The sequence below is a fragment of the Leucopleurus acutus genome (genome assembly GCF_964270905.1).
Source record: "Leucopleurus acutus genome assembly, chromosome: 3".
Taxonomy (NCBI): domain Eukaryota; kingdom Metazoa; phylum Chordata; class Mammalia; order Artiodactyla; family Delphinidae; genus Leucopleurus; species Leucopleurus acutus.
The window spans coordinates 3,103,042-3,116,741 of record NC_139145.1 but is presented as its reverse complement, the minus strand read 5'-3'; the positions used below and the strand labels follow the sequence as shown (position 1 = coordinate 3,116,741).

The window sequence follows — 13,700 nt, the reverse complement described above, 5'->3', positions numbered from 1 at the left end:
TCAGCATGTGTCAGCTGTGTAACAAATGAGCCAGGACAGGCAGTCGTGAGAATGGCTGAGCCCCTTCGCTGCCACAAAATGAAATCACTATTGCTGCTCCAGGTCCACCCACTGAGAAGGCTGAACCCATCCACCGGGACCTGCACAAAGGTCACCAGCTGGAACCTTCATCTGAGAGCAGATCTTGGTCTCTCGGGCACATCAGCTGCCCCTGGTCCCCATGCTTGGCCTGTGCTGGATGCAGGGTGGGAGGAGGAGGGGGCAGTGGTCCCAAGATGCAACCACTGCCCTCAAGGAGCTCAAGGACAGGAGAAGGAGGGTACGACAAGGGTCAAATGCAGGAGGCAGACCTGAAGAAAGAGACAGGAAAGGTGGGAGGGGCCTCTAGAGGCCAGGGAGGGGGTCGTGCCATCTGTCCACACATCCCAGGGTGAGGCACTAAAGGACTTTCAGTAGAGAGTTGCTGGATTTAAATAAAAAAGGAGGGATTCCCTGGCGGTCCAGTTGTTAGGGCTCCGTGCTTCCACTGCAGGGGGTACAGGTTCTATCCCTGGTTGGGGAACTAAGATCTCTCATACCGCGGCCCAGCAGGGGGAAAAAAGAAAAAAAGGAGGAGTATAGGAATGGGAACAACTGCTTAACAGGGTACAGGGTCTCCCTCTGGGCTGTGGAATGTTCTGGAACTGGAGAAGGTGCTGCTTGCCCAAAACTACAGATGCACTAAATTTACATTAAAATTGCTCGATGGAATGGGCCTCATGCTGGCCGGTTCACAGTGGTGGTCTTACTTCAGCACCATGGTAATGTCAGATCACCTTCACTGAGGTTCCCTGGGCTCAGCAGCCCCCCGCGGGTGTGGGCTCTGGCCCTGTGGCCACCTGCACACACTTACCTGTCCTCCACCAGCCCCGCCTCCGCCTTCTCTTCAGACCTGGGCAGGACGCACTCTGGCTGCGGCCTTGCGCTGGGGACAGAAAGAAGTGACGAGGGATGACCAGCCAGCCGAGTGGGCCCAGGGGCTCTCGGCTCCCACTGGCCCCTCTGTCTGGACCCACCATGGCCCGACAGCGATCAGGAGAGGGTTTGGCTGCGCCCGGGGAAACGCGGGGGCCCAGAGGGTGGACTGCGTGATGGGATGGCCAGGGGATCATGAAGATGGACGCAGATGGTTGGTGAGGGGGAGGGGCTGTGGGCCATTCCTTGGGGGCGCTTATCTCAGCTTATCGCCGCCGCAGGGGCCTCATGCACTTGCTCCCTGGGCGCTGCAGCCCATGTGCTGTGATTCTGGAAGGTGGGCGCCCTGCTTGTCCTGTCATCTCTCTACTCCCATCCATAGCTAAGGCTCAGGAGGCGGGGGGAGCGTAACTCAGACAGAGAGACAGAGGAGAGGGGGACCTGGGGGTGGGGAGAAAGGGAGGAAAAGAAAGAAGCCAGACCGACAGACATGACTACCTCACACCCATCAGGATGGCTACTACCTTTAAAATTAAAAAAAAAAATTTTTTTTTGGCCACACCACGTGGTGTGCGGGATCTCCGTTCCCCAACCAGGGATCGAACCCACAGCCCCTGCAGTGGAAGCACAGAGTCTTAACCACTGGACTGCCAGGGAAGTTCGCAGGATGGCTACTACCTTAAGTGTAGAACATGTGTTATGTTACTATGTTGGCGAGGATGTGGAGAAATTGGAACTGCGCGTGGCTGGTGGGGGGAGAATGTCAAATGGGGCAGCCGCTGTGGCAACGATTCTAGCTGCTCCTCGAAAGATGAAACATCGAGTTGCCATAAGATCCAGCAACTCCACTCCTGGGTCTATATACACCCCAAAGAAGTGAAAGCAAGCCCTTGAATAGATAACTGTACACCCGTGTTCACAGCAGCACAATTCACAACAGCCAAGAGGTGGAAACCCCCAGTGTCCATCGAGAGGTGATGGGTGAACAAAATGCAGTCTATCCGCACACTGGAATATTACTCAGCCTTAAAAAGGAAGGAGATTCTGACACTTGCTACAATGTGGATGAACCTTGGGAACCTTATGCTCAGTTGGATAAACCAGACGCAGAAGGACAAATACTGTCTGATTGCACTCACACGCGGTCCTAGAGAGTCAGATCCACAGAGACAGGAAGTAGATGGTGGGGGCCAGGGGCTGGGAGTCAGTGTTTCATGGGGACAGAGTTTCAGTTTGGGAAGATGAGAAAGTTCTGGAGATGATGGTGGGGATGGTTGCACAACAATGTGAATGTGCTTAATGCCACCGGGCTGTGCACTTAAAAATGGTTAAGATGGTGAATTGTATGTCCTGTGTACTTTATTGCAACTAAAGGTATTGGAAAAAAAAAAAAAAAGACAGGAAGGAAGGAAAGAGGAAGGGGAGGGAGGGAGGGAGTAGAGAAGAGAGAGGAGGGGAAGGAGGAGAACTCCCTGGAAGGCGTGGGATGGCGGGTCCTGCTGCCCTCCACGCCCCCTTCCACTCCGCTCACACTCATCACTATTAAACGACGCTGTGTGAAGCTGCCGTAATTTTTCTCATTATGTGTCTCATCTGCCGACATCACCTGTCCTGCCCCAGGATCTGCTTCCCTCACTCGGTGAGGCAACCCTCCCCTTTGCCCTTTGAGGAAACTTCTGGACCAGGACTCAGTCTTAATCGCCTCAGTCTCTCCCAGGCTGGCACAGGGCCTGGCATGCTTTCGACTCACTGAAAGCCCCAACTCTTTCTCAGACTTGCTGTGTGGCCTTGAGCAGGTGCCTTGCCCTCTCTGAGCCTCGGATTCCCAGCCTGTCAGACGCTTTTAGGAATCCTGGCCCTGCCCTCCTCTTGGGGCGGAGGGGTGGGGATGGGGGGGATGAGAAAGGATACAGGAATGGTATAAGGGCTCCATAACTGGGTGGGACCGAAATAGTCCTGAAGTTTTGTGAGCACTGCCACTTTCGAAAATTAGCCAATAAGTCAGTGAAGGGGCGATTCTGGGGTAAGTCTGGCAGGGGCAAGCATGGAGCGGGTTGTGTTCCCCCCACTGTCATCAGGATTACTAGGAGGACTCTCTATGGAGTCTACTATTTTTGTCCGGTGGGTTACATTGGTCCTGATTTCTCACAATACTCCTCAGGGTGGCTGTGAACTTTTCACTTGCCTAATGTCACTCTGTGACTAAGTGAGGGAGCCTGGATTTGAGCCTGGATCTGACTCCAAGCCCTCGAGAGAAGGGCAGGGCCTTGAGCTACATGCGTGCATGACATGGGTCCCCACTGAGCGGAAGCCACCAATTTCCCCCCAGCTGTGGGCCCGGCTCAGCGCCAGCCCTAACCTGGCCCGGGCACAGGCCACTCCGCACAGACCTTTCTCTCCTGGCCTTGAGCCTTTCCTCTTCGTACCTGGAAGAGAGAGAAAGGAAAGCACATGAGAGGCAGCCTGGGAATCCCCTTCCCTCTGGGAACAGGGAAGCAATCTCACTGTCACATCTGAATACACGCCAGGTCATGGAGCAGAAAGGACAGCTGGAGCTGACGGGTCTACTGGTCTTTTTTATGTTTCCTGCAAGCCTGCCCACGCCCACCCCACCCCAGGGCAGGGGATATCTGTTTTGTTGGTATATTCCACCATCTGGAGTAGATGCGGCTCAGCGGACATTTTTTGCATCAGCCCCGAACACAGCCAGTATAAAGCGACCCCCTCATTGACGTGGGTTTGGTCTACAGGCCCCTCCGTCAGGGCAAAGTTTTCCTGTAAAGGGCCAGAGAATTCAGTATTTTTGGTTTTGCAGGCCAGTCTCTGTGGCAACCTCTCGATTCTGTTGTAGCTCGAAAGCAGCCGTGGATGGTTTGTAAATGGATGCGTGTAGCCGTGTGCCAATAAAACTTTATTTATAAAGACAAGCCAGGGGGACAGGGCTCACTGGCCCACGGCCTGCACTAGATAGCCAGGCCCGCTGTGTTCTGTAATTCCACAGGAGCTTGTTTCCCTGTATTTCCTTCTTTTCTGCTTTCCCACACAAGTCTGGTTCCCTGGCAGCTCGGTTGAGCTGATCAGAGGTGGCTGAGAGGCGAGCAGCCCGGGGGCAATGGGGATGGAGGTGCGGGGGGGGGGGGTGGTGTTCCCATGGCCCAGGGACACTCACTGTAGCACGCAGTCTGGGATCTGCACGTGCTCCATGGGGATGAGCTGCTCCAGATCTTCCAAGCTGTGCACATACTGGATCTTGTTGATGAACTTGACGCTGGTGGGAGAAGAAGCAGGGAGACATCTGAAAGCCAGCCCTCAGGGTGGCCCCTCAGGGCCAGAAGGAGCGATGGCAGACAGGGTTGCACACGCAGCAGTATTCCGGGATGCCCCAAGCACCTTCGCCCAAGCTTCCCTCCCCACCTGTGCCAGCCTCCACCCCTGGCCCCTAGTGGGGGAACAGAGCAGAACCCGCGGTCTCCCCTTGCAAGAAGAGAAGTGTCCTGAACCACGTGTTGGACACCAGTCCTTGCTGAGCTGAGGAAAGAGCTGAGGAAAGAGCTTCCTTCTTTGAAGGAAGCAGAGAGGAAAGAGATGCTGCTAGACTCCAGGCCCCATCCTCCCCAGGAGTTGCTCCTCTGTGTGAATCTTCCCAAGAATGCTTTTCTGGCACAATCGCCACTGCCTGGATGGCAGCAGTAGTCATTTGGTCACGAGACAGATGCACATGGGGACTGCTGATTCATTCCACATTCTTTCGGGATGAATGGCTTGTTCCGGTCCAAACCCCAGCTCTGGCTGTCTGCTACCCACTGAGGTGCTTTGTCACCAGCGCATTGCTTTGAACTCGTGATTATTTTTTTTTTTTAATTTACCTTAAACCTAATTTTGGTAAAATGTCCAATAAACTTTTTTCAAGGTCAAATCAGTTTTTTTTTCCTTTAAAAAAAATTATTTATTTAGTTGCGCTGGGTGTTAGTTGCGGCAGGTGGGCCCCTTAGTTGCAGCACACAAGCTCCTTAGTTGTGGCGTGCAAACTCTTAGTTGTGGCATGCATGTGGGGCCTAGTTCCCTGACCAGGGATGGAACCCGGGCCCCCTGCGCTGGGAGTGCGTCGTCTTATCCACCGCACCACCAGGGGAGTCCCTCACGCCAGTTTTTTCTAACGATGAGAAATATAAGGCCAAGAGAATGTAACAGGACACTAAAGCCATAGAATCATCAAGAAACAATAAAGAGAAGAAGAAAGTAAGATAGAATCACATGGTTACAAAACTGTGTCAAGAAGTTTGACACCTAATTTTAGAGATTAGATAAGAATTCGGCTCAAACTTTCCGGCACCCGGCAAAAAACGGAGACCCATGAGGAATGTTACAGTTCGCAGTGTCCATAAGAGAAAAATACACGGGTTAATCAGCAGGGGCCACTGGTAACTGATCAGGGAATGATAGACGGTTTTCCCACAGAGAGTCACAAAGCAGCCATGTGTACCGGAATAAATAAACCCCACCGCTTTTGCGCAGTTGGAATTTCTTTTCTTTCTTTCTTTCTTCCTTCCTCCCTTTCTCTCTTTCTTTCTCTCTTTCTCTTTCTCTTTCTTTCTCTCTCTCTCTCTCCCTCCCTCCCTCCCTTCCTTCCTTCCTTCCCTGAGCTACAAAGCTTGCAGGATCTTATTTCTCCCACCAGGGATTGAAGCCGGGCCCTCAACAGTGAAAGAGCAGAGTCCTAATCATTGGACCGCCAGGGAAGTCCCTGAAATTTATTTTCTTTTTTCTTTTTTAAAGAATCATCTTTTTTAAAAAATTTACTTTTGGCTGTGTTGGGTCTTCGTTGCTGCACGCGGGCTTTCTCTAGTTGCGGCGAGTGGGGGCTACTCTTCGTTGCGGTGCGCGGGCTTCTCATTGCGGAGCACGGGCTCTAGGAGTGTGGGCTTCAGTAGTTGTGGCACACGTGCTCAGTAGTGGTGGCTCGCGGGCTCTAGAGCACAGGCTCAGTAGTTGTGGCGCACGGGCTTAGTTGCTCTGCGGCATGTGGGATCCTCCCGGACCTAGGGCTCGAACCCGTGTCCCCCACACTGGCAGGTGGATTCTTAACCACTGCTCCACCAGGGAAGTCCCGGAATTTATTTTCTTAATTAAAAAAAAATTATCCTTGGAACATGAGTTCTTCCTCCAGTTGGTGTGACAGAAAAGTAAAGGGCCCAGGGACAGGGAGTGAGTCCCAGACCGACTCTACCTGAATACCCCGGGTCTGGGAGGCTCTGAGGATGGATGATCTGATTGGTTGCAAAGTTTCTTGTAGGGGGCACAGGGGTGACACCTGTGGTCTGAGCAGTGGGCTATAAATACAGGCGAGATCACATCGTGAGGACGCCATGGTAAAGCTGCCATGTCCGTTGTTGGAAATGGGTACCCGGTTTCCACGTGACGATGCTGTCTGCCTGTGAGCTGAGCTCTGTCTTGGGAAGCAGGGCTCTCAGGAGGGAGAATTCCAGTCCAGGGCGAGGCACATGCCCATGTTTAGATCATCGGGGAATAAACAGGAGTTCTTTTTGAGATACAATCACAGAACCTCATGGCTAGGGCCAGGTGGCAGCTCAGAATCTGTCTCCACTTCCCTCGGCTTTTAAACAGGGACGCTTACTTTACTCCACTTTCCCCTCCTATTTCCCTGAAAGCTCAAAATGAGACCTTTGAAATTCACCACAGGAAAAGCAACCCAGGGAATTCCCAGGCGGTCCTGTGGTTAGGACTCCACGCTTTCACTGCTGAGGGCACGGGTGTGATCCCCACTTGGGGAACTAAGATCCCACAAGCTGTGCAGCATGGCCAAAAAAATAATAAAATAAAATAAAACTAGGAAAAGCAACCTAAAGTGAGAGAATTATCTGTATTCAAGGCAAATTTCGGTTCCCAAATTACGGGATGTCGAGGACAGAAGGCAATTCTGTTAGGCTGAAGTGTGTGTCTACCGTTTTGCCCGGTAATTGTCATCATTAGCACAAATGACCCATAATTAGTGTATTAAAGGCCTGATTTCACTAATGTGCAAATGTCTGAGAGTGCTTGGGAGTCACTGAACAGAGCATCTGAAGTTGCCTCCTTGCCTCAGCGCTGTGATGCTCTCAAGGCAAAGTTTGACCCCGTCTATTAAACTCATCACAGATCCTTCACTGGGAATGTGGAAATGAAGGGTCTTCATTTAATTCAATGTTTTGAATTCTATTACATTAAATGTGCATTTACTTTTATGTGATTGATGAGGGCGTTTAACATGACTAATTTTGTTTCACTTGCTCTGTGTGTCCAGGTGCTTCTATCTCCTGCACATTCCAAAGAAAGAACCAGCCCCTGAGACTCACAGGAGGTCACCTGTAAGCCCTAGGAATGTCCCGTCTGGTAAGTGTCTTCATTTACCCGGGGCCCATAGTCTGTGCTAAAGATGTGCTTCCTGGTGGGGTCTTGGGCCATCATATCAGTTACTGAGGAACTAAGGGGGCTGCGTGGGCACTCCATCCCCGTGTGGCCACGCCTTGGTGGAAACCCTGGACACCAAGGTCAGCTTCTCTGTTGGCAGTACTTCCTGCACGTGGTCACACGTCATTGCAGGGAGAACGAAGGGCTTTGGGTACACCTCCACTGTGACAGGGCAATCAGAAGCTCCCTTCTGGCTTCTCCCGGACTCCCATATGCACCTTTTTCCTTTGCTGATTTCAGTGTTCATCCTTTCTCTGGAATCAGCTATAACCCTGAGCACAACAGCTTTTCTGGGTTCTGTGAGTCCTCTTGGTAAATCATCAAACCTGAGGGTAGTCTCGGGCACTCCCAAAACACACATGTATCGTTTTACCACATCATGGTGCAGGAGTGGGTCAGACCCTCCTGCCGTCCTAATGCCCCTCCCTCACAGATTCCAGAGTGGATGGAGCCGGGCTTCCTTCTGAGGGCGTGTGGTGGGCTGGTGACCTTGCTGTGTGACTCTGGGTGATTCCCTGGAATATTCTGAGCCTCAGTTTGCTCATCCATGAAACGGGCACGGCCAAGTCAACCTTTCAGGGCTGTGGTTGTAAACTTTAAAAGGTATCCAACATTCAGTATGGGAGAGCTGGTTGTTACTTATTCCCACCTCCCTACCCCCCCACCCCGTGATGTATATTCGACACTAAATAACAATACATATGATTTTAAACTGTTTAACGGAACAATATAGATTCATCAGAGAGGAGCTGGAAAATGCAGATTAAAAAATAAGACACACAAAAACCCAGGTGGCTATCCGGGCACAGGTCATGATCTTACCTGATGAAAGGGCGGGAGATGGCCAGCACGGTGCGGATGAACCAGGATGGGTGGACTATGATTAAGGACTTCAGGTTTTTCCGCAATCTGCATGGGGAGACAGAGGAAGCAAGATGGGCTCCTTGGGAAAGCCCCGGGGAGGGAGCAGTTAACCGGTGTTACCTTCTCTCTGTGCCTAGGAGGCGCTATGCTTATCTCCATTGGCAGGGAGGAGGTGGAATCTCCGTAAAGCTAAGCCCCCTCGCAGAGTTTGCAGGTGGCAGAGCTGATGTCTGGTCTCCAATCTCTCTTAATTTAGAGTCTGAGCATTTGACTTCGTGGCCACACCGTCTCCCATTTCTGAAAGATTTTTCTGGGGTCCCATGGTTCTGAGCACCTATTATGGGCATGTTGAATTGCAGCCCCCTTATTTGGGAAGAGGGTCATTGTAGGCGAAATTAGTTAAGGTGAGGTCATATAGGAGTAGGGTGGGCCCCTAATCCACTATGACTGGTGTCCTTATAAAAAGGGGACATTTGCACACAAGTGTCCACAGGGGAGATGCTCCCTCACGGCCCCAGAAAGAACCAACCCTGCAGACACCTTGATCTCGGACTTCTAGCCCCCAGAACTAGGAGACAACACGTATCTATTGTTTAAGCCACCCAGTCTGGCGCTTTGTTACAGCTGCCCCAGCTGACCACTACACACCTTTCAGAGGGACCTCAGGACCCCTTGCATCCCGATGAGGTCCCCCAGCCCCACCCACTCACCTCCTGTCAATCATCTGGTAACACTTCTTCAGCCAGCCGATGCCGGGCATCCTCCGCCGAGGCGTGGCACCATTCAGGTACACGATCATGTAATCCTCGGCCACAAGGAGTTCCAGACTGCTGATGACGTACCTGGTCACGGGACGCAGACGACAGAGGACCCGACGGAGGGGCTCAGAGTCAGGAAGCCCAGTTCCCGGGACTGAACCCCTGGGGCACCTGCCCTTTCTGCCTCCGCCTGCCCTGGCTCTGCCAGCCACACCTGTTCAGGTGTTGTTGGCTGTCCTGGCATACTCGGCCCGAGCGGAGGGTGGGGGATGACCCCAGCCCACCCCAAATTTGTGTCGGTGGGCACAGTGATTGTAGTAGTTACTATTTTATTGAGCACTTACTAGATGCTAAGCGATTTATATGCATGGTCTCCAATAATCCTGGGAGGTGGGCTTCAATAGCCCCAGATACACCTGGGGAACAGGCACCCACAGCCAACAGTCCATTGCACCAGACATTAGGGACCTGGGGTCTGTCCCAGCCCTGTCTCCCCCTAAGTGATTTCAGAAGAATCCTTTCTTTTTTTTTCAAACAACATTCTTTAAAAAATTTATATATTTATTTTTGGCTGCGTTGGGTCTTCGTTGCTGTGCATGCGCTTTCTCTAGTTGTGGTGAGTCGGGGCTACTCTTTGTTGCAGTGTGCGGGCTTCTCATTGCGGTGGCTTCTCTTGTTGCGGAGCATGGGCTCTAGGTGTGCGGGCTTCAGTAGTTGTGGCGCACGGGCTTAGCTGCTCCGTGGCATGTGGGATCTTCCTGGACCAGGGCTCGAACCCATGTCCCCTGAATTGGCAGGCGGATTCTTAACCCTGTGCCACCAGGGAAGTCCCTTTTTCTTTTTTTTTAATATTTAGTTATGTATTTGGTTGCACCAGGTCTTAGTTGTGGCAGGCAGGCTCCTTAGTTGCAGCTCGCCGGCTCCTTAGTTGTGGCATGCAAACTCTTAGTTGCAGCATGCATGTGGGTTGTAGTTCCCTGACCAGGGATCGAACCCAAGCCCCCTGCATTGGGAGCGTGGTTCTTACCCACTGCACCACCAGGGAAGTCCCAGAAGAATCCTTTCCTCTTTTTCAGCCTCTAATTCCCCATCTGTAGATTGGGGAGACTGGGCTCCCTGGTATCTCAGGCCACTTTCCGATCTGACCTTCCATGGCTACCTCCTTGTCCTCTGGCCCCACCTGGCATCCAAGCCCCGCTGTGTAAGAAGGAAATCTTCATAATGATGATAATAAGAGTGATAACAATTTGCTGAGTTCCTACTGTCATCTGCCAGGTGCTTTATCCATATTATCTGTCTCCATCATAATAAAACTGTACCTGTGTGTCCTTGGGCAAGTGACTTAACCTCTCTGTGCCTCAGGCTCTGCAGCCACAGAATGGGAGGCAACAGTAACTAATCCACAGGGTCCTGTCGAGGGTGGAATTCGTTATCACATACCAAGCCCTTCACTTCGTGGCTGCCACGTAGTAAATGCTCCATAACTGCTAGGGATGATGACAGTTGCACCCGTGAGGCCCAGCGGGCGAGCAGGGGACTCAGATGCAGGTCTGCTGGCGGCCCAGCCCTTCCCTGGTGCCGGGCAGAGCCCCCCACCCAACGTGGTTCTTGCAGCATGGTTCTGCCCACCGGCTGGGACCCTCAGAACTGTGGGCAGCTGGGACGGAGCGGGTGGGCCACTTACAGGAAGAGGTTCTCCATGACGTAGTGGTAGTCGGGGGAGCTGCTGTCTGGGAGGAAGCAGGCGGCAAAGACGATGATGGCGTTGAGACCTTCCCCATAGTACCCTGGGGAGAGGCGGCCAGTGAGTGCGCAGCCCCAAGCAGAGATGGGTAGAGCCGTCTCCCAGCTCTGAGCCGCCCCCTGCTCTGCCCCGTGCAGCGGCCTCGTCGCTGGCCAGCCCCTTCCCACCCACTGCGCACACTCAGAGGGTACAGCTCTGAGTCACAGCAGCCTGGCTGGAGAAGCCAGCCAACGCTTGACCTGTCTCCGCCTTTGGTGGGGGACGCCAGCCACCCTCGTAGACGTCTCCGGTGTGCATCCGGCACGTCTGTGCCTTGCCCCCCTGCGAGTTTCACCCCTGCACACCCGGACACTAGGGCCTAATTTAACATCCCCCTGGGTGAGAAGAAGAGACTGAGGTCCAGAGAGGACCACTGATGGGCCTCCAGTTGCTGGAGCCGGGAGGGGGCCCAAGGGGTGTGGCCTTACCTCCGTGGGTCACCACCCTCATGTAGGGCCGGATCATGTGCAGGTCAATCCGGTGTTCCTGTTCCCCAATGATCACTGTCCTCCACAGACGCCCGTTGGCGGCACTGCCATCCTCGGCCGAGCCATCCCCAAACAGGTCTGCACTATCCCCAGGCATATTCTTGGCGGCGGCCACGGGGGTGTCATCTGGAAGCGGCAGGGGGGTGGAAGGTGAGCGGAAGGGACATCTGAGTCCGGACACCTCATCCCAGCTTCCCTCTCTGGGCTACCTTTGCCTCCTGTGGCCACGGAGCCCTCTCCTCTCTCCCCAGGCCAGAGGCGAAACCACTCATCCTACCCTTTGCTGACAGGCAGTGTTAGATTGGGGCTGCTGGGCGAGATGGAGGACCTGGGAGTCCCAAAGTCACGCCTAAATAATAATTTTTCTTTCCCCAAGCCGTGGAACACAGGAAAGTGCTCAGTCAGGTGGTTGGCCTGGGTAGAGCCCGTCTCTTGCTGTGTGACCTTGCACACATTCTTTCCCTCTCTGGGCTTCTCAGGATTCTTAACCACGCTTGAAATATCTGCCTTTTTCCCACCCGTCATCCTGCAATCTTCCCGCCTCAGAAAATAGCCTGGCCGTTTTCCCAGCTGCTCAGACCCCACACCCAGGTGTCACCTTCAATGCCCTCTTCCCCTTCATATTCCACATCCACCCAGCAAGTGCTGTGGCTCTGCTTCTGTCCCCATGGCCACCGCCACCGCCACCTTTCTGACCTGTGCTCTTGCCTTGGCATGTCAGCTCAAATAACACGCATCCAGGGAGGCCTGTCCCGGCAACCCTGAAAAGAGGCCTCCCCACCCCCAGGTAGCCTGGTTCAAGGAGTCTCGGCCTGGGCACTTTTGACCTTTGAGGGCCGGTCATTCTCTGTGGAGCCCCCTCCTCCATCCCAGGCGCTGTGGGGTGTGGAGCCACCTCCCTGACCCCACCTACTTGATGCCAGGATTCCCCCAGTCATGACAACCACAGGTGTCCCCAAATATGGCCCAGTGTCCCCTGGGGGCAGGGGGCTGAATTGCCCCAGTGAGAACCCCCTGCCCTCTCCCATCACCTCGTTTCCTCACAGCACCGACGACCAGGTGCCATTATCTTGTGTATATTTTTTCCGTTACCCAGAGCCTGGCTTTCCGATGGCCACGTGAGCAGGCAGGCAATGTCTATTCCTGACACGCCCCCGCCCGATCTCCCTGCCGCCCCCTACACAGCAATCAGGACCTCCTCCACAAACACCTGTGGAATCAGGGGGAGGCCCTTCCTCTGGTCTCAGTCCCCTTTGAGAATCGGGTGAAAGACACATCTCCCAGCAAAGTCCACATGTCCACGAGAAAATGTGCGTGGAGTCCCAGGAGCTGTCCTGGGAGCCCCAGGTTGGAAGACCTGTCCCCCTTGAGCCTACGGGGATGGAGGAGGGGGGCTCTGGTCAGCTGGTCCCCAAGCCAAATGGAGCGCTGGGGTCTGATTTGGGGGCTGGGCAGGTGCGACGAGCGACTTCACCTTCCCACTCCAATTCATTGCCGTTCCCCAGGAATTCCAGGGAGTCGGTCTCATCTGGGGTCTCGATGTCATCCACGTTGATATCCAGGTCATCGGGGGTGTCCAGGAAGTCATCGGACAGCAGGGAGCCCTCGCTCTGGTCCAGGGAAATGTTGATCTCGGGGGCCACCAGCGTCTTCCGCTTACGATGAGCCGCGTTGAAGTTCAGAGTGTTGGGAGGGGCTGTGGGGGAACAGGAAAACAGAAAAAAACAAAAGCGAAACAAGATCAGTCACTTTTGCTGTTTTCTTTCTTCTTCCCCCTCTCCTGTTCCCAACCCAGTGGAGATCCACTCCGCCCTGTTGAGGGGAGTGGTTAGAAGTCAGAGGATATCCTTTCACGGCAGCGGTTAATATAACCATCTAGCGTGGAGGTCAAGGGCGGACGCTTGGACGTAGGGCAGACCTGGGTTCAGCGCCTGACCTCGCTACTCACCAGCTCCGTGACCCTGCAGTGCCATGTTGCTCTGAGCTTGACTCACTTTTACCATCTGCAAAATGGGACTCACAGGTGAGTTGGGTCAAGGTTGAACAATGATGTGGGGATTAGACCCCGGGCAGCCTGGTTTCCAGATGGTGTGCTCTGGACCTACCAATATCTGCGAGTCTTGTTTCTTCCGGCTAAGGCTGGCAGAGAATGTCCACGTTCTGCTTTTGGCCTCTCTGTGATGCTCAACTCTAACAACTAACTTTTAGTGATCGTGTAATGTAAGCCAGACACTCTGCAAAGCTCTCCCCTGCGTTTTCACGTTCCAACTTTGCTATTGCCCCCTTTAACAGATGAGCAAACTGAGGCACAGAAGGGCAGGATCCTCCCATGTCACTCTGAAGCCTGTTGGGATGGATATTCCCCATGGTTTAGACCGCTTCCTC

General features: G+C 53.5%; 1 protein-coding gene across 1 annotated transcript in view; it reads right to left on the bottom strand.

Moving 5' to 3' along the window:
- Nucleotides 1-888: 888 nt before the first annotated feature.
- ATCAY (ATCAY kinesin light chain interacting caytaxin) overlaps nt 889-13,700 on the bottom strand; it is a gene marked incomplete at both ends in the record, with an annotated part of 28,790 nt that continues 15,978 nt past the window's right edge. Inside the window, 8 exons of the mRNA XM_082836611.1 lie at nt 889-964; nt 3,345-3,380; nt 4,124-4,222; nt 8,245-8,331; nt 8,997-9,128; nt 10,729-10,831; nt 11,256-11,441; nt 12,790-13,011. Of these exons, the coding sequence (XP_082692737.1) occupies nt 889-964; nt 3,345-3,380; nt 4,124-4,222; nt 8,245-8,331; nt 8,997-9,128; nt 10,729-10,831; nt 11,256-11,441; nt 12,790-13,011 (941 nt within the window). The remainder of the gene's footprint in view (nt 965-3,344; nt 3,381-4,123; nt 4,223-8,244; nt 8,332-8,996; nt 9,129-10,728; nt 10,832-11,255; nt 11,442-12,789; nt 13,012-13,700) is intronic.